This window comes from Hypanus sabinus, chromosome 7 (assembly GCF_030144855.1).
Source record: "Hypanus sabinus isolate sHypSab1 chromosome 7, sHypSab1.hap1, whole genome shotgun sequence".
In the NCBI taxonomy this organism is placed as follows: Eukaryota; Metazoa; Chordata; class Chondrichthyes; order Myliobatiformes; family Dasyatidae; genus Hypanus; species Hypanus sabinus.
In genome coordinates, this window is record NC_082712.1 from 116,409,342 (window position 1) to 116,434,591 (window position 25,250).

Consider the following 25,250-nt stretch of genomic DNA (forward strand, 5'->3'; position numbering starts at 1 on the left):
ATACATGCAACTCACCCATGCCATGGGCACTGATGCACCCCCATACCATCACAGATGCTGGCTTTTTCACCTTTCACTGATAACAATCAGGATGGTCGTTTTCATCTTTGGCACGGAGAACTCGACGCCCGTTTTTTCCAAAAACTAGATGAAATGTGGACTTGTCTGATCACAGCACACGGTTCCACAGTCTTTCAGTCCATCTGAGATGAGCTTGGGTCCAGAGAACTCACCGGCGTTTCCGCATAGAGTTGATGTAATCCTTGCGTAATACAGTTTCAAGTTGCATTTCTGAATGCAGCAATGGACGGTGTTAAGTGACAATGGTTTTCCGAAGTACTCCCGAGCCCAGGTGGCTATAATTGTCACAGTAGCATGACAGTTTCTTCGGCAGTGCCGCCTGAGGGCTTGAAGATCACACGCATTCGACAGTGGTTTCCGACCTTGCCCTTTACGCACTGAGATGTCTCTGAATTCTCCGAATCTTTTCACGATATTATGTACTGTAGATGTTGAAAGACTGCAATCTTGCGTTGGGAAATGTTCCTTTTAAACTGACTAACAATTCTCTCACAAATTTTGGCACAAAGGGGTGAGCCACGACCCATCCTTGCTTGGAAAGTCTGAGCCTTTGATGGACGCTACTTTTATACCCAGTCATGATACCTCACCTGCTACCAATTAACCTGCTTAATGTGGAGTCTTCCAAACCAGTGTTACTTGAATATTCTGTGCACTTTTCAATCTTATTTTAAACCTGTCCCAACTTTTGTTGAGTGTGTTGCAGCCATCAAATTCTAAATTTGTGTACATTTACAAAATACAATTAAGTTGGTCAGTAAAACTATTGAAAATCTTTTCTTTGTACTTTTGTCAGTTGAATAAAGGTTCACGTGAATTAAGATATCAGAGATTTTTGTTTTTATTGCATTTTGGAAAATATCCCAACTTTTCTGGAAATGGGGTTTGTACAAGCACTTATGATTTCAGCAAACATGTTCCTCTAGATTTCAGTTTATATCTATATTAACTAAAGTTAGCAAAGAGTTAAGTTCGAGACCAAAAAGTTCTTAAACATCATCATGCCGAAGAAAACAGTTTCAGAGAAATTGACAACAAAAAACTTGATTACCTTGAATACAGATAATTTCTATTTGTATTCACTCAAAATTATTTTGACTATTTAAATTTTTTAGTCCATTCCCCATTTTCCTCTTTTAGTCATACTGAAAGGTGTATCTTACAAAAATTTTGGCTCCATAAGTACTAATGCACCCATTCTTCCCTTGGCATCTTACTTAAAAGAACATTATTAACATATGGCCTTATAGAGTTAAGTTGTTACAACTTCTTCAATTAACAGCACCTTTTTCAACTGTAGGCAGTACATATCCAACAAAATCACTGAAAGCCCTCTGGTGATAGTTGCATTCTGTATTCCTAATCTCTCTTACAGATTTTGTGGCTTTTGTTTTCTATTACTCAGAAGCAAGGGCCAACCTTTATTCCTAACTGTTCTTGTTATGGTGTAAGTAAATCACTTTCTTGGAATCATAGCATTCCATGGGATAATTTAAACAGCACAGATTAGCCATCCAGTTCCTAAACTGAAATTTTTGGTTTATCAACTTCAGTATTACATGGCACAATCATTGAGCCATAGTGGTAGTTCAAGACAAGTCAATATTAAAATGCACAACAATCCTGCTGTAGAAATTATTACCCAACACTTGCAGAGATCCATTTGCTGATCAACTTTTGAGTTAAATCTGAGTATACTAAACAAGATAAGAACCCAGAGTATTACAGGAAAGGTATTAGCTTCGATAGACTGACAGGAGGTGAAGAGTGGGAATAAAGGGGGCTGTTTCCAGCTGGCTGCTGGTGACAAGTGGTGTTCCACAGGGGCAAGTGTTGGGACCACTTCTTTTCACGTTAAATGTCAATGATTTAGTTGACAGAATTGATGGCTTTGTGGCTAAGTATCTTGGTGATAGATAGATAGATGGCGGGGCAGTAACATTGAGGAAGCAGGGAGTCTGCAAAAAGACTTGGGTACTTAGGTAGATTAGGAGAATGGGCAAAGAAGTGGCAGATGAATACATTATAGGGAAGTGTATGGTTATGCACTTTGGTAGAAGGAATAAAGGTGTAGACTATGTTCTTAATGGGGAGCAAATTCAGAAATCAAAGATGCAAAGAGACCTGGGAGTCCTAGTGCAGGATTGCCTAAAGGTTGACCTTTTGGTAAGGAAGGCAAAAGCACTGATAGTATTCATTTCAAGAGGACCAGCATAAAAAAGCAAGGATGAATGCTGAGGCTTTATAAGGCATTGGTCAGACTGCACTTGGAGTACCGTAAACAGTTATGGGTCCCTTTTCTGAGAAAGGATGTGCTAACATTGGAATGAGTCCTAAGGAGGTCCACTAGAACAATTCCGGGAATGAAAGGGTTAATGTACAAGAAATGTTTGATGATTCTGGGCCTGCACTCTCTGAAGTTTAGAAGAATGAGAAGGGAATCTCACTGAAACTTATCAATTTTAAAAGACCTAGATAGAATGGACATGGAGAGACGGATGTGGAGGCCAGGTCTCTGGGTGTATTTAAAGCGGAGGTTGACAGGTTCTTGATTAGTAAGGGTATCGATGGTTACAGGGAGAAGGCAGGAGAATGGAGTTGAGAGGAATAATACATTAGCCATGATGAAATGGTGGAGCAGGCTTGATGGGTCAAATGACCTAATTCTGCTCCAATATCTTACGGTCTAATTACATTACTGCTGATATAATTTTTTTCCCCATCTGTGCTCTGAAATACCTCAATTTTCAACAACTCCATTAAGCTCCCCTTACCTCTCTCTATTCAAGGAGAGCATTTATAGCTGCTGACACATCTACACATAAACAAAGTTTGTCAGGAGATCTCAACATCTCTTACTAATTCACATGCGCACACACACAGATGATAATTAACCCAGCCACATTATCTTTTCTGAGAAAACAATTTTATCCTTTGGACTCCCATTCGTTGTAAACACATACATGATAAATTCAAGTTGGGAAACAACACTTTTCATTTGATTCATCCTCCTTCAAATAAAACTAGCCAATCAATATAAAGAATTTTTTAGTATCAAGAGACAGTTCTTACCGATGGTTGATTCTGTCGCATACGTTTACGAGCAGCTACTGCTTTCAGATTACGACATATATCTTTGAAAGTTGAAGGCTGCAACCTATGTTGAAGACGTGATGGTTCCTGCAGGGAAGGACATTGGTAATGTGGAAGCTGGTGTTGTGGCCGCGATGGTGGCAGTGGCTGTGGCATTGGCTGTAGATTTTCTTGCTGCCATAAAAATTTCTTCTGGTCAGGTTGTTGTTGCTGCGATTGTGGCAGTGGATGTGGGGATGACTGCTGTGTCTGTGATACTTGGTGAGGTGATTGTTGCTGGACATGTGGCAACTGTTGTGGCGTCTGTTGCTGGAGATGTGGCAACTGTTGTGGCGTCTGTTGCTGGATATGTGGCAACTGTTGTGGCGTCTGTTGCTGGAGATGTGGCAACTGTTGTGGCGTCTGTTGCTGGAGATGTGGCAACTGTTGTGGCGTCTGTTGTTGGAGATGTGGCAACTGTTGTGGCGTCTGTTGCTGGAGATGTGGCAACTGTTGTGGTGACTGTTGCTGGAGATGTGGCAAATATTGTGGCAACTGTTGTTGGAGATGTGGCAATTGTTGTGATGACGGTTGATGGAGATGTGGCAATTGATGAGGAGACTGCTGCTGGAGATGTGATAACTGTTGTGGTGATTGTTGCTGGAGATGAGACAATTGATTTGGATCTAATGGATGGTGCTCCACCATTAAATGTTGTTGGCATTGGCTGTTATTTTCTGGCACCTCACTGAGTTGTTCTTTGAGGTTTTTCTGCTGGTAATGTTTTGATCGCTCTGGGTAAAACTGTTGTTCTAGAATTTCATCACACTGTTCAACCTTGAGTTCTTGCTCTGAACACTTTTGTTGCGTCTGTTTAGGTACTGGACCGTGCTCAATCACTGCTATTTTTTCTTCTGGATGTTGATTTTCATACTGTTGTGGGGGATGTAACAGCACTGGTGGATGCTGAGGGTAGTGGTGTTGAACCTTATCCTTCACAGGTTGCTGTTGTTGTTCCGGCTGCACAGGTATCAGGGTGCTTCCTTCTTCAACTTCAGATTGCACGAGATGGAATCTGTAGTACTGGACAAGATTTTCCAGAAAGGCAAATGTAGCCATAGATGGAACTTAAAAAATAAAACACAGGTTAACTGCATCAAATTCAATGAACACTTGCTTAAAAATTGCTGTTAAATTGAGAAGATTTAAAAAAATATACTGCTAACATTTGTAAAGATTACTTATTATTTATTACATTATTATTTATGTAATTAACTGCACAGGGAAGACAGTATCTTTTGTTGGAACACATAGGCTGTATTTGAGAAAAAATGTTTTTTGAAAGAGATGAACATATAAACCTATTTGACATTTTTAAATGAGCAAATATATCATCTACCCTTTCCAAAACGATATGGCAAAACATCTTTACTCAATGTTCATATCAAAGTCATCTTTCTTGTGCACAATTCTTTCTAACCATATTAAATAGCCCAGTGCAATATTCTGTTTCTACTTTGAATCTACTGACAGTACTAAGTTTTTCTATCTGACTTTTTCAATTTGCAAATAAACAGAAATAATCAACACATCAAAACACAGAATAGAGTACAAAAAGTGGCCTTGTGTATGTATTATCTTTTATTATGTATTATTTGTTAGCAATCTAAATGGACTCTAACCAATTAACTATTATAAATTCAAGTATCTTATTCCCAACCCCAAGTATTATTTACATATTTCTCAAACACACTACCATTCGTTCAGGCTCTAACAAATACCACTTTGTGGTCAAAAGAAAAAGAGTTAAAAACTATCGTAGAAAAAAGGTCACCACAAAAAAACAGAAAATTAAACTTTACTGATGTTGAAAATCTTTATGTCACTCAATACATCATTAAATCTAATTTATTTTAGAGGTTTAGTAGAAATAAAATCACTCACATTCACTAACTATAATCCATAAATAACATTCTTGTGATCTGCATTCTAGTGTAAAGACAAAGCATTCATTACCCATTCTACTAAAACTCACTACACCCAAATGTACAGTATACAGGATCAGAAGCTAATAAAGAGAAATCAGCATAAGATCTGGAAGGGCTTTCTCACAAATAATCAAGTTAGTTTCCTGGAGGAGTGCAATCTAATCAGATTGTTACCTTTACAACAATTATTCAGATTCCCTCAATTTTGTAAATCCTGAAAGTATTACAATTAACTTAGGTGTGTTACTACGCAGATCAAATTTTTAAAAATTATTTTAAAAGAGTGCTATATGAGGTAATTCTTACCCTCGGCTATTAGGCTCCATAATGAGACAACTTCTAACTGAGGAAGTGATGACCCCCTCCTGTTAGACTGTTTGAGGCAACTTATTTTTTATTCTTTCTTACTTCTCTCCTAATATTTGTATACTTGTGCACTCATAATGCTACCGTGATTCTGTAATTTCCTTTGGGATCAATGAAGTATCTATCTATCTACCATTCCATAATGTTCAAACATATAAATTAAAATGCTCTCCTTTCAGTAAATGTACTTATCCTTGAATCAATGGTAGCTAGACTTTACCAATGTGAGAGAGCTACATTACTTGTTCACATATAATGAAGTCTGTTCAAAATTCCCATTCTATTATTTATCAGATTTTGAGAAAATATGATTATAATTGAAAACCCTCTTCTCTTTTGATGATATGCATCCAAAGCTTGGCAGAATACTTTCTAGGAGTCTCATGGTATATTTGAGACCCTTAGTAAATTAGTATGAGTCTAATGCTACACTATGGTGCACAGAGAGATGTAGGGGAGAATAGCAAATCAATCTGGGGCTAATATGGAAACCACAAGTTCCACTAAAATGCTGTGAATTTGCTGGACTATTTTGTATGTGTTCTTCATTAGCTTAGTGCAACTTGATACAATACACATGAAAAAGCTCTGAGTGCTTCAGTCTGAATTTTGGAGTTTCTCCATTTTCCATGTTTCAGGAGCCTATTTCAAACAAGCATCATTGTCAACCAATGGTCACCGATATTAATTTTGTTTCAATTATAGTTCTGAACAGCACATTTCAAAATAAAATATGAATATTTTATCACAATTTTAAAGGAAGGACATGCTACCTGTCAGAAATTACCTACGCTCCTCTCATCCTCATCTCCCCCACAGCCCTTCCACATGATCCATCCCAGAGAATCTTCTCATTTATGGCAATAAAAGCTGAACTGTTACTGGTAAACTACTGAAGATATACCGCATGTAACAACTGGCTAATGAATGCACAGCAGGAAATACTTGCATCTTCACATTGCCAAAATCAAATTATTTCAATAGCAGTGAACTTCAAGAATAAAATACAAACAAAATCAGAGATTTCCTATTATGTCATTCCAAGTTAAACAAAAATTTCATCCCCACATAGAAACATCTGCTGGGTTTACTACTGGGGAAAGGAGAAATTCCAAGAAAGTTCATCCCTTACAATATGAATTACCGTGAAGAGTATAAGTTGTGCTGAAAGCAAAGACAATTTGATCCACCAAATCAATTTTTTCCAGACTATGATTTATTTATTTCAATTTGTTCCTACTTCCAATCATTATATCCAATTATTGATACTTCAAAGATTGAGTGGTAGGACCACACAAGGACAAAGTGGGAAACATTTGCTTAGTCGAAGAGGATGCAGGTGAGGTCCTTAATGGGTACTTTACATCAGTTTTTACCAAGGACATGGAGGAAAGGGAGATCAGCGACAAGCAAATTAATATGCATGGCATTTGGACACAAAGGAGGAGGTACTGTTTGGTCTCTTAAAGAGCATTAAGTCCCCAGGGCTCGATGGGATATACCCATGTTATTGAGAAAGGAAAGAGACTGACCAATATCTTTGTGTCCTCTAGCCATAGAGGTCCCAGAGCACTGACAAGAAGCTAATGTTGTTCCATTATTCAAGAAGGGAACCAGGGATAATCCTGGGAACTATAGGTTGGTGAGGCTCACATCAGTGGTGGGTAAGTTGCAGAGAGAATTCTTAGGAATAGTACTTATAAGTATTTGGAAAACCATGGCCTAATAAGGGCAAGCCAGTATTGGTTTGTGTGGAGCACATCAGAATCAGAATCAGGTTCAGTATCACTAGCATATGTCATGAAATTTGTGGCCCTTGCAGCAGCAGTTCAATGGAATACATAATAGCAGAAAAGATATGAATTATAGTATATATAAAAATAGTAAATTAAATATGTAGTGCAAAAATAGAAATCAAAAAGTAGTGAAGTAGTGTTCATGGGTTCAATGTCCATTCAGCAATCAGATGGCTAAGGGGAAGAAGCTGTTCCTGAATTGTTGTTGTCTTACTAACTTGATTTGAGTTTTTTGACGAGGTGATGGGGGTGATTGTGAAGGAAGAACAGTGGATATTGTTTACATGGATTTTAGTAAGGCGTTTGACAAGTTTCCTCTGGGGAGGCTCATCCCAGAAGATTAGGGTGCTGAATTGGTTGTTTGGATTCAGAACTGGCTTGCCCATGGACAACAGAGGGTAGTGGTCGAAGGGACTTATTCAGGCTGGAGGTCTGTGATTAGTGGTGTTCCAGGGAGATCTGTACTGGGACCTCTACTTTTTGTGAGCTATATAAATGACCTGGATGAAAATGTAAATCGGTGGGTTAGTAAGTCCGCAAATGATATGAAGATTAGTGGTGTTGTGGAAAGCATAAAAGACTGGTGAAGAATACAGTGGATTATAGATCAGTTGCAGATATAGGCGGAGAAATGGCCACAGTAGCGTAACAGTTAGTGTGATGCTATTACAGCTCAGGGCATTGAAGTTTGGAATTCAATTTTAGCACCTTCAGTAAAAAGCTTATACGTTCTTCCCATGAGCATACAGATTTCCTCCAGATGCTCTAGTTCCTTCCCACAGATCAAGTGTGCACTGGTCAACTGGTCATTGTAAATTGTCCTGTGATTAGGCTAGATTTAAATAGGTGGGTCATAAAAAAAATAACATAAAATGTGAAATGTTGCTCCTTGTTAAAGCTAATGGAAAGTCAGTACACTGTTAAGGGCAAGACCCTTAAGATTGTTCATGAGCAGAGGGATCTTGGAATCCCTACTCACAGCTCCCTGTAAGTGGTTACACAGGTTGATAGGATGGTTAAAAAGGCATATAGCATGCTTGCCATTATTGTTGAGGCACTGAGTTCAAAAGTTGCAGCTATACAAAACTCTAGTTAGACTGCAAGTGGAGTATGGCATACAGTTCTGGTTGCCCCATTATCAAAAGGAAGTTGAGGCTTTGGAGAGTGCACAAGAGGTTTACCAGGATGCTGCCTGGATTAGAAGGCATGTGCTATAATGAGAGGTTGGGCAAACTTGGGTTGTTTTCTCTGGAATGGCTGAGGCTGGTGAGTGGCTGGTGATCTGATAGAAGCTTATAAAATCATGAGAGGTATAGATAGATAGATAGTATTTTTTTCTATAGTTATAACTTCTAATACTAGGGGGCATGCATTTAAGGTGAGGAGGGGTAATTTCAAAGGAAATATGAGGTGTAAGTGTTTATTTTACAGAGAGTGGTGGGTACCTGGAATATGCTGCCTGGGGTGGTGGTATACATTACAGACTTTTAAGAGCCGTTTAGATAGGCACATGAATGCAAAGGAAAATGGAACAATGGACATTGTGTAGTAGAGGTCATTAGTTTTGTTGGCCATTTGATTGATTTGGCATAACATTGTGTGCTGAACTGTTCTATGACTGTTTTCTTTAGCATAAATAGTTATTATCCCTTTTGCAAAGACACTATTGTATCTGCAATATTTTCTCAACTATGACCTGAATTCATCTGTATCACAGAGAAAAACCTTCTCTAACTGCCAATATCAGCCAATCTCATTTACAAACAACTTCTGAAAACACCTCTGTAAAGCCCCGACGGTATTTATAAATTCAAGCTGTAAACAACCTCATCTTTGACCTCCTATTTATTAAGAAATATGGAGGGTTCATTGCTGATTTTATGTCCAAGAATTTCTTGGCAGCTTTCTGATTGAGTGTCAATGAAATTGTCTGCTAATGTCTTGCTTGAGTCTTTCGAATCAAATTTTATGGTAACGTGTTTTTACAAAAAATTTTCAGGACTTTTTTTGAATTGGACATAAAAGCGTTCTTGCTATTTCTTTAACCCAACAACATACACTGCTGAGTGGTAGAATCTTCAGGGATGAAACCGCAGTAATTTGTCTATCCATAAAAACGTGCAGTGATCGTAATTCAGATCATGAATATTTAAATAATACTGCTGGAATTTGATTTATTTTCTGTAAATTTATAGTTTATTGTTAAACAGTTGGCATTATTGCTCGTGGAAAAGATAATGAAGATTCAGAACAAGATTGTTCCAAAACACAAATGTGGAACTCCCAAATCCAGGGAACTATGGAGGTGAGCGAGTACAGAACACAGTGATTAATACTGGAGCTGTAAACCAGAGACTTGGATAAATGACCTGGGGGTACAAGTTCAAATCTCACCACAAGAATTTGAGAATTTAATTTCAGTGAATTAAGTAATCTGAAATCAAAAAGTTAGTATGAGTAGTGGTATTAGCTATGAAATCATGAGATTTCTAAGTAATCTCAGAGTATAGCATTATAGCTTATCCCCAAAGAATCAAATTGTACTGTGAACTTATCAGACAGGGAATTGCAAGTACAAACCCATTTCTTAACAATGCTTTGACATTTAGCAGCTTTGATTCTTGAAAGGAAACCACCATTATTGACAGGCCTTTGGCTGTGATTGCTCCACTTTCTTCGCCAACTCTCACAACTAGAATAGAATGTATATATCCTCACTATTAGCCTTCATGTCCAAAGGATCATTCTCCTCAATTTCCACCATGACTAGTTGCATCTACTTGTCTCCTTCCTATACAGACTCCGAAACATTCTTTCCAATATGAAGAGCAATTCACCTGCAATTCTTTCAAGTCAGCACACTGTATTTGCTGCTCACAACATGCTGTCATCATTCTTTTGATTTAATTATCATTTAACGACATTAAAACAGTTCTGTGGGTCACTATAATGTTTTTTGTGAAAATTGCACAGAGATTCAGATCTTTAAGGTAAAATTCACAGAACTGCAGATGCCATGCTGTAACTGACAGCGAGGTTCTCTGGCATCTCTTTTGATTTATCAGAGGTTCTTGCAACTTCCAACATTGTCCTCACAGATACAAAATTTGCAGATGGCTCTTAAAGGTACATAATACAAGCAAGGCTGTTACAGCTACTGTGGTCTAAGTTTTGGAACTCTGTTCATCAGTATTGTAGAAGCACCTTCATCAGATTGACAGCTGTAGTTCAAGAAGGTAGATCTTCACTGTCTTCTCAGGGGCAATTGGGAACGACAATAAATGGTGGCCTCACCAGAGGGTCACAGAATCTGAAAATTGAATTAAAACATTCCTGGTAATGAATAGATAGATATTATGAAGAACTGAAGGACAGGGAATGGTGTGGTCAGAGATGGAAGGCATAAAGCAATGGTGTTCTCCGGAAGTTGGAGAGACTTGAGCAAGCTGAAGAAGAGCAGTAGCCATATTCTTTATCCAAGAGCATACAGTAACATACACCAACCAAAGCTGCAGTTTGGTGCTGCTGATAGATAGTGGCCAGCAAGGGGACAACTGCAAGCTATGGATGCTTGTAACTTATGGATGTCTGTGTAGGCAACTGCATTTGTCTGCCCTGCTTTCTCCTATGGGTTGAATGAGAACAAGGAGTTTTGAATGCTGAAATTTTTCGTAACACAGATTCAGGGAAAACAGTTGTTCTGAGGGTAAATAAAGTTAAAGTAAGGAAATTGTAAATCTCATTTGTTTAGATTGTCGTTGAAGTTTGCACCACTGCAGTATCAACTGAGGTGCTTTAAACCTCAGAGCAAAAGAAAATCATTTTGGAAGTCAGGAATCAAATTTCTCCTGAAATATGGGCACTATTGTTCTACTCGAAGTTATGTGAATATTTCAAGTTGCACAGCACAAGTCCATTTGGAGTTATAACAACATGTGCTTTTACACTGAAGAGGCCAAATGCAGAATGAGTGACCGCTTTGCAAAGCATCTCCAGTGTTCAACCATGACTTCAACCTTCTTGTCACCACTCACTTCAATGTTCCATCTCATTTTGACTTCTCTATCATTAGCCTCCTGAATTGTTTCAACAAAATTCAATCCAAGTTCACAAAGAGTACTTACCTTATAACCAGTCATTCAACAGGCTTCCAAATTCAAAACTGAGCTAACAATTTTGAAGATGTGTTGTTCTGCATTTTCTCTTCAGATTTATGGCATTCATTTGAAATTCCTTTTGAAATTTCAGATCACTGTTCTGCTCTTTTATTCCTTCAGTACTTTGCTATCTATCTCTAACACTCTTGTTGTCACTCCACTCAGTCTGAGACCTTGCTTGTTCTGTCCTCCATTTCTCTGCAGCTCAAAAGTAGTTTTTCATCTATTTCCAGATATGATTAAAGCTGCAGAGAAGATGAATCTCAGGACTGTTTACTGCATACATACTGCACTTTGATAATAAATGTACTTTGAATCCTTTAAAGCTGTCATGAAAATATTAACTCCCTTCTCTCCAGTTATTACAGATCTTCTGTGTATTTGCATGCCCCTTTGTTTTTATTGGCATAAGAGTAAAATAATAGATAAAAATGATAACAAAAGTTCCGAAAGAAAATGTTTTTATTCTAATGGTGTGTTTGAAACATACTACCTGAACGGAATGTAGTGGAACAGACTTTCACCACATTTCAAAACTATTTGAATATGTACTCAAAATGCCACTACCTGAAAGTCTACAAATTAAACTGGAAAGTCAAATGTGTCATTTAGGTGGCTTTGCTCATTTGGATCATTTCAGGTACAAATGGCTCAATGACTTCCAGATGTACTGTGGGTTTCTGTGACTGGTAATGCATTTCAAATATTCTTGACACTGTATGATGTTATTATTAAGTATTGGAACATTAGTAAATCAATACTATTTGAAATTGTAAGCTTAGCAGGTCTTTGGAATGGTGAATACTAAAGTCCATTTCAATACTAAAGTATTATACAGAGCTGCCATTCCTGCTAGTGGTTTGAATTCCACAAAGGAAAAAAAAGCTGCCTGGCTAACTATTAAATGAAGAAACTACACTTGCACATCAAATCTGCCATTTGCAATACCTAAGCACAACACCTAGAATACACAGAATTTAAAGAGTCTACCTTATTTCAATCTTATAATCATATACTCAAAAGACAAAAATGCAGGGCTTGAAATAAAAGCAAAATTGCTTGAACAACACCGGGTTAGGCAGCATTGGCAGAGAGAGAAAAATTCAGTTAATATATCAGGTTGGTTACCTTGAAAAATTAACTTTGATGCTGAACTATAGATGCTGTCTATCTTGCTGTGCATTCGAAGAACTTTCCATTTTTACTCTAACTAATTTAAATGTATATGTTTTGAATGATTGCAGGATTGGAAATCTTACAATAAAGTTTAGCATTTTAAATGTTAACATAAAAATCTTAAATAATATCAAAATAGTATAGCTAACCTATTTGATTACTGTAAATATTATAACTTTAGTTAGTTCTACTTGACTTCAAAAATGTAAAAATAAGCTTGTAAAACAAATTGTTCTCTACAGGTAAATCAAATTAAAATGACAGTTGACTGTGTTTGAGATTTAGATGGAATGCTCTTAAGCACTTTTCTTTCTAGAAGAAAGCAAATCCTACATAATCTAGTTCAATAACTTGCAGTCACTATTCATAAATCATCTTCTTCAGTTATGGAGCAAGATATTAGCTACAAGGTACTTTGTAATTAATGTACCAGGAGATATTTTATTTTATTCCAATATCGGATGTGAAAGAGGAAGTTTCCCTTTAAATACAAAATGAGTGCTATTATTACAGATGAAAATTATTTATTTTTTTATAAAATCCAAAAGTTGACATAATTGACAAAGAACAAGGAAGAAAGCAATACACAAGCATTTATCAAATGGAATTAGTTTCATATTTTTCTTTGAAGTTCTCACTTTGTTAGAGGAAAGTGAACATTAAGCCAAATAAAACAATGGTAACAATTGCTGTCTGGATCACTGCAAGAGTACACTAGCTGCTAGTTCTAATTGATCAGATGGCTAGGGTGGGTTAAAATTTAAATATTCTGGATAATGGTTTCTTTGCCACCTACTGTTTGATTGACTCCTATCACTGTTTATTGGGGAACTAAGATACAGCATCACTCTGAACACACAAGACTTCTTTGAGATGCAGGACAACTGTCCATTGTGTAGTCTTAAGTTCTTCTTCTGAAAAGATGTAGACTGTTGAAGGATGAAGAATATGGGAGAATTTAATGATGCTTTGATAAAACTCATTCCTTCACATATTCAATAAATATTTTAGAATGTGGTAGTATTACACATTTTGCGCATTTAATTAAATTTAATCAAAATGTGAGTAAAGAAAAAACCCAGTTTAAAAGTCCAACCCTTATAATTTTTTTTCAAATGTGTTTATAAAGAGGAATTTTAATTATGTATATTCAACTTTATACCTTCTGGAGTTTCTGAACTTTTTTTTTACAATTAAAGCAGTACTAATTTTGCTTAGGACTTTTTCTGTACAAGCTGAATAGAGGCATGTAATAGAAATGTAGATAGAACCATTCTTGCAATTAGTCTCACCCCATGGTTTAAGTCAGTAATGTACTAACACAGGGAAACAAATGTACAAAGCAGTAACCCACTATTTTATCAAATCTGACTTAACAACAACTTCTGGAAAAAAAAAACATCTCAGTTTCATCACAAGCATATAGGACATGTGATCATGAATTGTCTAGTGTGTAGAAAATTCAAAGATGCATCAGAAAATAAATCTGAATGTATTTACACGTGTAGTTCAACTCCTTTCAGGAATCCTGCTACTGATTTGTTTTCTCCTTGGCTAAAGCCTACTTAGTACTGTCACAAAATGCAAAGTGAAAAAATTGAGTGACGTGCACCAGAAAGAAAATTAGCACAGTGATTCAGAAATATCTTTTACATAGTCTTTGAGCATCGATGTTCAGTTTTCCCTTTGAAATATGGTGATGGCAGTTCCTCAGTCTGTGCATTCCTTCAAAAGAACAATTTTGACTATACACTCACTGAGCTAGAGAAATTACACGGCCAAAATCCAATTCCTAACAGAATTATTAAGCTTATAATGCTTTGGGAGTTCGATATTAAGTGACACCCTACAAGTGAGAAACAGCCAACTGATTTTGTTTGAATGAATACTTAAGTTTTATTTAAAGAAGAACTTATGAAGAGGGCAGTTGTGAGCTTACACAGAACTCACAATCCCAAAATTCAATTCTTTTAATTTTAGTTTTGGAGACAGTAAATACGTAACTGATTAGAAACCAAATACCTTATCTGTATGGAAGATTCCGGAAAACACCAATTTTACCTTAAAGGGCTAGGGATATGTTATTAAAGTTGCCATAGATCAAAGGGTTATTGGTGAGATTGAACGTTGATATTCAGAGACTTTCACACAAATCACTGAGAGTCAAAGTGCAAACAGAGCAAGTAGCAAGGAAGGCAAATAGTATCTTGACTATTGAAAAAGGACAAGGAAAAGGTATTTTCTTCCAATTATTTAAGACTCCAATGAGACAGTACCTAGAGTGTTATGTACATTAGTCACATTATTGTGTACATTGTACATAAGCAAGACTATATGTGCAATGGAGGGTGTGAAGTGAGGGCTCACGATTAAATTCTGGAGAAAGGATAAAACAAACTGTACCTATTCTCTTGAGTTTAGAAAAGTTTATATCTTAGAAACATACAGAACCCTTATAGAGTTTGGCAGGATAGATGCAGTGATAATATTTTCTGAAATGGCCTCAAATGGACTTCTCATCTTTATTCTCTAGTCCTGACGAAGAGTCTTGGCCTGAAGCATCAACTGTTTACTCTTTTCCATAGATGCTGCCTGGCTTGCTGAGTTTCTCTAGCATTTTGTGTGTATTGCTTGGATTTCCTGCATCTGTAGATTTTCTCTTGCTTGAAAGGGCAAGTGATTTATTTAACCTTCAAGTGGAGAATTTCAAAATGACGCTTTGGAATTCTCCACCCATGAGGACTGTGGAGGCTTTAAGACATAATTGCTAGTTTTGTGGGTAACAGGAAAATCAAGGACAGTGGGGTTAGTGATTGTCATTGATGCTGAGGTAAAGGATCTTACTGAATGATGGAGCAGCTATAAGGGGGCGAATAGCTCTTAGCTTTTTCTGCTTTTAATTCTTTCCTCAAGTTCTCATGTAAAAGACAAAAAAAAAACTTTATTATATAATGGGACCACAAACTAACCAGAGATTAAACTTCAAACACAATGGATAGTTCAGATTTTATAACTTCTTGCAGAAAGTGATAAACACATGGAACAAATTCCTGCCTACAATGACACTGGTAGCACTGGAAAATTGAAAGAAGTTGCAGTTTTAAAGCAAGACAAATAATAAGGTTACAAGAGGTGAATAAAGTAACACTTTTTCTTCAAAACTTGGTTTCAGCCAGGTAGACTCCAACTGTATTTTCCACACCCATAGAATTCAATGTTCTTAAGTGAATGCTGTTGCAGCTTACAATCATTTTGCCACAGAGAAAGTAATTTAAAAGATATAGAATTTGTAGTTATAACCACCATATCTAAAAATCAACAAAAAGGGGTTTTTTTGAGGGACAATATGGTGTGGACTATTATCCCAACTGTGATATACAGTCTCCATAGACCAGGAGAAGCTTCATCCCATAGTTTCGAGTCCATCACATAGACATAAGTTACATGCATTATTAAATCTCCTTCTGTATCATCTATGTAATAACATTATGATTTCTACAGATACAATGCCAATTTAAATAATATGATTGTTTATGGCATCTTTTCTTCAGACAATACTGAACTAAGAAAATTAAAACAAAAATAAACTTCTTACCTTTATCTGTTGATATTGCCAAGCCATCTTTTCGAAAGCATCTCAGATACTGAACTGCAGTTATCAGAGTCTCTGTTCCTCTGGTGTATGACAGCCCTTGGATATTATCACTTTCTTATACATTATTATTGTTGATGTATTCACAATTCAGCAGGTAGCATTGTAAAAGTTCATCAGTAAATTCAATACAGAAAAGGCTCCTTGAACATGCCAAATTATCAGTAATCACTTGACTTCTTGTTCACCAACATCAGAGCCCAAATAACCCCTTCCAAAATGTGCCATCATTCATATAAATTCATTGCTAATTAAGCAACCACATAAACTTTAAAAAAAGTATTTCTCAATAGTTATTGCCTAAAAGGCTTAATAGTTAGTCATAATTACAAGAGGAATCAAATAAATCTTTATTAGCTTCATCACAAACAGCATGAAGAAATTAGAGCATCAGGACGTTACTTCCTTACAGTATGTCATTTCACTCAATTAACTTACGGAATCATAAAAATTGTTGATGGTCACATATTACTGTAACTAAAACTAGTTTAAAAAGGAAGTATTCTTCACTTTTAGTTCAGACATCCCGGTAATATTCTAAAATTGTTGTAATAAAAATGAATCAGAAAGGAATATAGTAATGAGTCTACATTTTTTTTGCAACGGGAAACAAAAAGTCATATTGTTGGGTATTTTACAACAGTAACCTAATATATGATAGTAGACAAAACAATAGATTTAAACAAGTAGATTACGAGATTGTTAGCTCAGAATAGCACTTCAAGCTTTATTACTAAATTTAACACAGGAAAAATAGTTCCAGAAAAAACAAAGATAACGGTACAATGGGTGCACTGTAGGTTCAAGAGATGGAATGAAGAATTGATACACTTTAAAAACTATATAAAAGTGAAATCATCCATTTGATCAACAAAACATATCAGGAATCCTCCAAAATGTTGATCAAATCCAGGTGATATGTAGCTTGCTAATATAGCAAAAAAAAGTATATTTTCTGTGTTATTTATAAAGTTGCCCTGCATGCCATACTCTTTGTTTCACAAGTCACACAGTAAATGACATGACAACCTGAAGAAATCACTGAGAGTTATGATGGAGTAAATTCCTCCATTGCATACACTTTGTAACTATCCTAAACTTTGCCAGGCAACTTCCATCATTTTCTTTTTCACCTAATCCAACCAAGAAAGGTGACAGGTCCCAACATTCCTGCCACTACAAAGACCATATGTTTTACAAAGTATTTCATATAAATTAGAAATTACAATCATTTAGAATTCAATATTGTGTCCCATATTTCAATATTACAATCAAGGTATAAATGATTGTTGTAGTCCAGTGTGTGCTTTTGTGGTACAATAATTTCATAACTTATTGTTATGTGTGTTTTTTAAATTGATGAATAGAATACAATTAAAATCAAATAACATCAATCAGTTGTAAATGTTATCCACTACTTTAAATTTTATTAGAACAGTCTATAAGACATTTTTGCCTGAAATCCCTGGTGCTTCCTAAAAGCTGGGCTCAGGAAAATGGCCAAAGGGCTTTATAAGTCTTTTAATGGAGGGTTGAAAGAGGTGTAACAGGGATAAGAAACAGGGAAGTAAGTTTTGTAAGTTTAACAAAGAAAAACTGGAGAATGGAAGCGGGGCAAAATTTTTACTGCTATTTGTGTGAAATGGGAGGGGAAGATGGTCAAGGAAATCATGGAGATAAAGGAATATTATAACCTACATTGGGAGATTTTAGCTAAGTATCACTTACCTGGAGGGATGCTAGTCTAGTGGTGTGCTGGTAATGCCATATTCCCTGTGTATCCACCGACAGGTGTACAGCATGGAAAATTAAATCATTCTGTGCAACCTGAACACAGAATTCATGTTGGGGTTGCAAGGGTGACTTAAAGCTGGTTGATTTTTTTTCAAGTAATGCTAAATAATCCAGAACAAACCATTTATTTGCATAAAGCTATTAAGTTATGCGATTGAATGCAATTGATCACAAAGCACATACTACTTAGAATTTCACAGAGTAGGAGCAGTCCACATGATCTAGTTAATCCTGTCTTGGTCCAAAAAGTTAACTGATTATTCCTTTCCATAGATACTAGCTGACCTGTTGAGTTTCTCCAGCATTGTGTCTGTGTTTCTCTGGATTTCCAGCATCTGCAGAATCTCATGTTTCTAATTAGTCCAAGTCAATATTTATGTTTTACTTGCTTCCTCCTGCCTTTCGACATTCATTTCCATCAGCACATCCAACCATTCTTTTTTTCTTCATGTATACATTTAGCCTCACATTATGATCATATTCCACATTCTTTTCTTAAATGTATCCAAATTCGCAACACTCTCTACTTGATTTCTTGTTTTATAATTTGGTGTTCAATACTGTTGTCTGTTCAAGAGAGTGTTTTCCTTTTGCCTATTCTGTCAAAATCTTCCATAGTTTCAAACATTTCTATTTAGTAATCTGTTTACCTCTTTGTAAGAAAAGTTTCTATATTTTTCCTATACTATGAAAATCGAACTTGAACACTGTATTCTAATTGTGGTCTTATCAAGTGTGAGATTGAACGGAATATAACATATTTGAAGTAATTTCGTCCAACTAAATCAGGATGAATTTGCTAGGGAAAATTAAGTTTTGATAGTTTGCAGGAAAAAAGATTAAATATGGCATTTCCCCACAAGTTAGAAATTGCACAAGGAAGCAGATGAAATAAATACCATTCTTTAACTATGTACACTTAAAAAATAAAGCCCAATTTTCTGAAATGTACTTCTTAATACCTCATCAGAGAGGATATGAGCTTCTGGAATTATACCATCTTCTTTGTTCTCTTGGTTGGTGATTCATGAACACAGAATGGAACAGTAATCGATTTTAGTTATAAAAGCATACAGTCATTTAAAACTGGATTTTATAAATAACTGGGCCTACATCTGTAAAACTAAGTGAAGTCTGCTGCTAATGTCTCAGACCACTTGACAGATAATAAAATTTCGTATTCTGTAAGTTAGCAAGAGCCATTAGTCATCACCCCAAATAAACTGGCGACCCAAATTATTCACTAAGTACAATAGCTCCACCTGCTGACAAAAAAGTACCTTACGGGCTGGAACTGCGAGCCACAATTCCAAAAATGTTTATTTTATAAACAATTTATCCAGTGATAAACAAATTTCAATTTTACAATTTAACAATTTCAATCTTAAAAAGTGATTTGTTCTCAAATTATTTCATTAAAAAATCTTTAAAAAAGTTTTAAAACAGCTTTCTAAAGAAATGCTATAGAACTCTCTGCAATATGAACACAAAATGTTCTGCTACATAAAAGTTCATCAGATCTGAGATAAAAGGTAAATAAAAGAGTAGTAAAATACTTTTTCAATTGAAAACACAATACAAACAGGATGGATATAAGACATTTGAATCAAAATATTTGGAAGTGACTATCATACATACCATAATCCAGTCATCAGATACAACCTATTCTTCTAAACCACCAAACTATGTCCCACTTAATGTTGGTGTAAGGTTTTGTTTGTCACCTTCTATCATATTTCTGCACATTAGCTATTTCTGATTTGAAAAAAATTATTTAAACACAAATATAAGTTCCTTGTTGACAATAAAAACAACTTCAATAAGGAGCTACGTGAATAAAACCAAAGCCAAATTTCATTCACAGTCTAGCTACGATTGTTCTTCAGACAACACATGAAAGCAACACCCTCTGAATTAAAACAAAGGATGTTATAAACAAAACTTAATTTGCATCTGTGTGTATAGAAATGTAGAAAAGAATTGAGGATTTTGAACTGTGAAAAATGAATATTATAAATATACCAGCTTATAGCTTTTAGGACTGATCATCTGCATGCTTCAGTGTGTTTTGTTTGTAAACTCAAAATGGTTAGCAACCTACTAGGGAAATCAGCCATGTAACCATACCTGCATTTCTGACATTTTCAACTAATTGAAGTTAGAAAGTGATTGCCGAGGTTAAAGCTAAAAGATCACGTGGTTAATTGGCTGTTTCTGAAATGAAGTCCAACTCCATAAGGGGTCATGAAGACCAATACAATTGAGAGGCACTGGAAGATTACCTACAACCCTCAAAAACAGTTAAAATTCTGTTCTAATCCCCATATTCAGAAGCCTTCATTACAAGTTACCTGAAAATAAACTGAATAAAGATTAGACTAACTTGGTTGGAAAAAATAAATTTTTTGACAGTGATCAAAGTACAGGTACATTTCTTCTAAAAAATCTTCAACCTTACTTCTCTCATTTTCCTACTACCCCTTTGTGAGGATGTTATTGCTTTCCTCATTGACTGCTAGATTTGCAACTGTGATTATTTTCCTTAATTATTCCCTTTAACAACTAAAAATTACAAAAGTAAGATATATTCTTTACAAAAATGTAGAAGTAATGTTGCTGTGAAAGTCTAGAAGCAGGAAAGATCTGGATTCATTGAACAACTGGCACAAATCGTTAGTTTCTATTCAATTATTGAATTAGAATTGTTGAGTGCACCGAATACAACTGCAACCAATATGACAAAGTTATGTGGTATATGTAGTATTCTTGCTTTTTACTGAGTACTTCAACTAAATATGCAATGATATTCAAAAAGGCTTTATTTGAATTAAAGAAAATTAATATGCATGTTTGGCCTGGCCCTTTAGATCATCCAGCCACCATTCACAAACCTAAAATCAAATCTTTATCCTTAAGATAGTATGTGAAAGAAGCATTGATTTAAAATACAGCCTATGCAGGCCAACAAACAGGATACTGTCTCGATCCTTCTAATTTAGATTGAATTCCCACTATCCTCTTCTCTCCCATTCCAACTCCTCCATATTCAACACATCTAAATGGGTCACCTCCCCCCTTCTAAGAGCCATGGCTATGCAGCACTAATGCTATTCCTTGGATCTATCAGCAAGCCAGCATTGTCCACAAAAAGTATAATTTTCCTATAGGTGATCTATATCACCTCCAAATAATATGAAAACCACAGTTGATAGGTTGGTTAAACTGCCAGCCACAGCTTTAAAACAGAAGAATAAACAAACATATGAACCACTAATTTGCTACAGCACGTCATATATATTGACTTACCTGGCAAGTTAGACTTCAGTCGATCTAGTTCCTCCTGGAGCTGTCGAATTTTTTCTTGTAGTATTACACAATTCGGACAGTACGATGTGGGCTGGCTTTTTGGAAGACCTTCCTTAGCCACAGCCCCATGTCGTCCACCTGAAGTTTCTGGTGTTAAAGTGTTTTCTTCAGTATTTTGAAGAAACCCAGAGTCCATTGCTTGGAGAAAGCCAGAACTTAAATGTTTTTCATTAACCTTTTGTTGGGACCTTAAGTCTATCTCACTTCTGGTGCATGATTGAGATAGAGTACTTTGCTGTGAGGAAGTTCCTGGACGGTCAAATGTGTCTCCCTCTTGATGCCTGAGCCTTTGTCGAGTGGGAATTCGATTGTCCATTGGTGATGGATATTTTGTTTGTGCTGCATTCAATTTATTGATTTCATGTTCCTGTCCACTGCGGCCTACAAATTGAGGCCTTTGAGGTACAGGAGATGAGGTAGTTATATGAAGATTGCTAGCTTGCTTCATAGAACATACATACTCATATGGACCCAGACCAGAAGTGGGACAACCAAGCTTTTCTCTTGAAGAATCAACAGGCAAGTCATGGCTGCTTTTGAAGAATTGTTCCAGCTTCTTTTTCTTAGGGCTTGGGCTACAGTCTCCATCTTTGTTGCTACGTTTTCCACCTTTGTTGGGATTGGTACTTTCAAGTCTTTCAAGGTCATCCTTATTTAGAAGCTCTGGTTTTCTGGAGGTCCCTGGATTTCCAGTGGATTTTTCAATGGAATGTCTTCCTAGGTTAGCCTTCTTGCACTTCGCTTCCGCTGAAATGGTACATGATGTAAATTACTGCCAATATACAGGGTTTGAATGTCATTTCTTTTGAGTTCACAGCAATGACTTATCTGAAGAAATATTCATTTTCAAAGTACATAATGTCACCAAGAAAAAGCAGAATTGGTATGATGAGCTTGAGCAAATAGTTTACTATGAACTAACAACGCAATATGGAATTAGCTTGTATTGTTTTAATAACTCACATTTCTTATTTCTTGGGCTGAAGCAGTTCAGTGAGAACTGGTTTACCACTAAATAAGTAGGAAAGAGATACTTGGAATTAATGTGTCACGAGTCACATAAATCTTATATCTTGTATGATTAAGTCCAGTTTAATGCAGAAAAAATTTTATCTTGAATTTTTGGGGTAAAGTATTATTGTAAAGAAAGGAGAACATTATTTCTGTTTGATAATGGTAGCAAAATAGTAGGAATGGCTGACTTTGAAATATGTGATTCTGCTAGTAGATACTTAACTGTATGAGCAAAGAATCTTACATGTTACTGCAATAATACAGCCATGCCAACAAGACCTTGATTAAGACAAACAGTTATAATCTATACAATCAATGAGACAGAATTACATATGTTGCTATATATATATGTGTGTGTGTGTGTGTGTGTGTGTGTGTGTGGGCAAAAGTAATATTTCTACGTTATTATAGCAGTTATCTGTAGGCAATTACAAGTGCTACTCAAACCACCTGAGCTCATTCAGCCAAACAGTCCAATTATCACATAAAATCATGTAAAATATATGTTAAAACACTTAAATATGTACTACTATTAAAATCCAAAAATGTTTCCTCTCATGAAGGTTATATGAGTCTAGAAATGTAAACAATTTCAAAATCATTTTTCAAAATGACATTTTCTTGTATATTGCAGACTCATACTAAATGTCCTCTGCAATCACTGTGTTAAATTTTAGCAACACACACAAAATGCTGGTGGAACGCAGCAGGCCGGGCAACATCTATAGGGAGAAGCACTGTCGACGTTTGGGGCCGAGGGTTTCGGCCCAAAACGTTGACAATGCTTCTCCCTATAGATGTTGCCTGGCCTGCTGCGTTCCATCAGCATTTTGTGTGTGTTGCTTGAATTTCTAGCATCTGCAGATTTCCTCGTGTTTGGTGTTAAATTTTAGTTATTTTTCTTTATGGTACAGAAACCTGAAAGATTTATTTCTTTGCATTCATTACCCTTTCAAATCTTAACAGCTTACACATTTGGACAAGCAAAGCACAGTCCAAAACACTGCCCAGTGTGGTTAAATTTCAAAAACAGTTTTATTTATTGTTTGAAAGGAAAAAATTGCATATTTAATTTTACTTTTGCTTTTAAAGAGTGAAGTGAATTGAAATTGTTAAATACCAATATTTTTGCTTACTAGAGGTTCGTATGTATTCATCCAATAATGCTTTCATTAGAATGGCTTGAAGCTTCCTTCTTTTCTTCCTGTTCTAACCATGTGCATAATTGTTATAATAAATTTTAGCAGCTTGTAAAATACATACATATTGAATAAATACTACTAAATGGTACCCTTGGCTTCTGGATTAATTAAAATAGATATGTTTGCATTCTCCACATATGATCTGCAAAATATAAGCTTTAAAACCTTACAATATTGTGACATTATTAATCAATTTGCCTGCCCTAGAACCAATTTCTTATTTTAATTTTATTATTAAATTCATTCTTGTCCCATTGGCATGTTCAACTGAACTCAAAGTACTGTGTTTTTATCATTTGGTATTAAATGTCAATATTCAATATTAGCTAATTAAAATTTAAAGGACATATAACTGGAATACATGCTCTAAATTAGGTTTAACTATCATAAATAAAATTTTTAAAGATGTAACTGGATAAAAATAACTGCAGTTAGTAATGTTGCATCTTTTACAAGTCATCCTAAAACAGCTTACAGTCAAAGGTTAAATCACTGCAGTAATATAGGAAGCATCAGCCAATTTACGCAAATAAGTCTCACAAACAGTAAGAAGGTAATCATTTTATTTTAAAAAGTGATATTGATTGAGGGACAGTAGACAAGGTCTATGTTTAACATCTCACCTGAAAAATGACAAATTTGTTCTTATATTGGCTGGAATAGAAAGTGATTACATTGAAGTTAATGAAGGAAAGGCAGTGGCCGTTGTCTGCACGGATTTTAGCAAGGTCTTGGAGAAAATTGTGCATCAGAGGCTGATCAAGAAAATTCAGTCACTTAGCATTTAGGATAAGGTAGTAAGTCGGATTCAACATTGACTGCAGAAGTCAGAGAGTGGCAATAGATGGTTGACACCATGATTGGGGGTATAGTGGACAGCGAGATAAGCCATCAAATGATGCAGCGGGATCTGGACCAGCTGGAAAAATGGGCTGAAAAATAGCAGAGGAATTTAGTGAAGACAAGTGTGAGGTGTTCCACTTTGGAAGGACAAACCTGGAAAGGACTTACACAATGAATGGTAGGACGCTGAGGAGTGAGATAGAACTGCAGGATATGGGAAAGCATATCCAGGATTCCTTGAAAGTGGAGCCACAGATAGGGCAATAAAGAGAACTTTTGGCACATTGGCCTTCTTAAATCAAAGTATCAAATACAGGAGATGGGATGTTACACTGAAATTGTGTAAGACGTTGGTAAAGCCAAATTTGGTGTATTGTGTGCAGTTCTGGTTACCTACCAACAGGAAAGACATCATTAAGATTGATAGACTACAGAAAAAATTACAAGAATGTTACCAGGACTTGAAGACTTATAGGAAAAGGTTGAATAAGTTACAACTTTATTCCCTGGAGCACAGGAGGATGAGGGGAGATTCTACAGGTATACAAAATTATGAGGAGTATATATTGAGTAAATGCAAACAGGCTTTTTCCAGAGATTGGGTCAGATTAGAATTAGAGGTCATGGGTTTAAGGTTTAAGGAGAACCCGATGGGAGAACTTCTTCATTCTGAAGGTGGAGCGAGTGCAGAACAAGCTGCTACCTGGAGTGGTGGATGTGAATTTGACTGCAACATTTATGAG

The 25,250-nt window shown here is 36.0% G+C and overlaps 1 protein-coding gene across 1 annotated transcript in view; it reads right to left on the minus strand.

Annotated features, from left to right (window-relative positions):
• The window catches only part of LOC132397121 (uncharacterized), a 98,974-nt gene that overhangs the window by 16,299 nt on the left and 57,425 nt on the right, over positions 1-25,250 (minus strand). The window contains exons 7-8 of the mRNA XM_059975446.1: positions 21,389-22,195; positions 3,154-4,280 (exon numbers count right to left, since the gene is read on the minus strand). Of these exons, the coding sequence (XP_059831429.1) occupies positions 3,154-4,280; positions 21,389-22,195 (1,934 nt within the window). The remainder of the gene's footprint in view (positions 1-3,153; positions 4,281-21,388; positions 22,196-25,250) is intronic.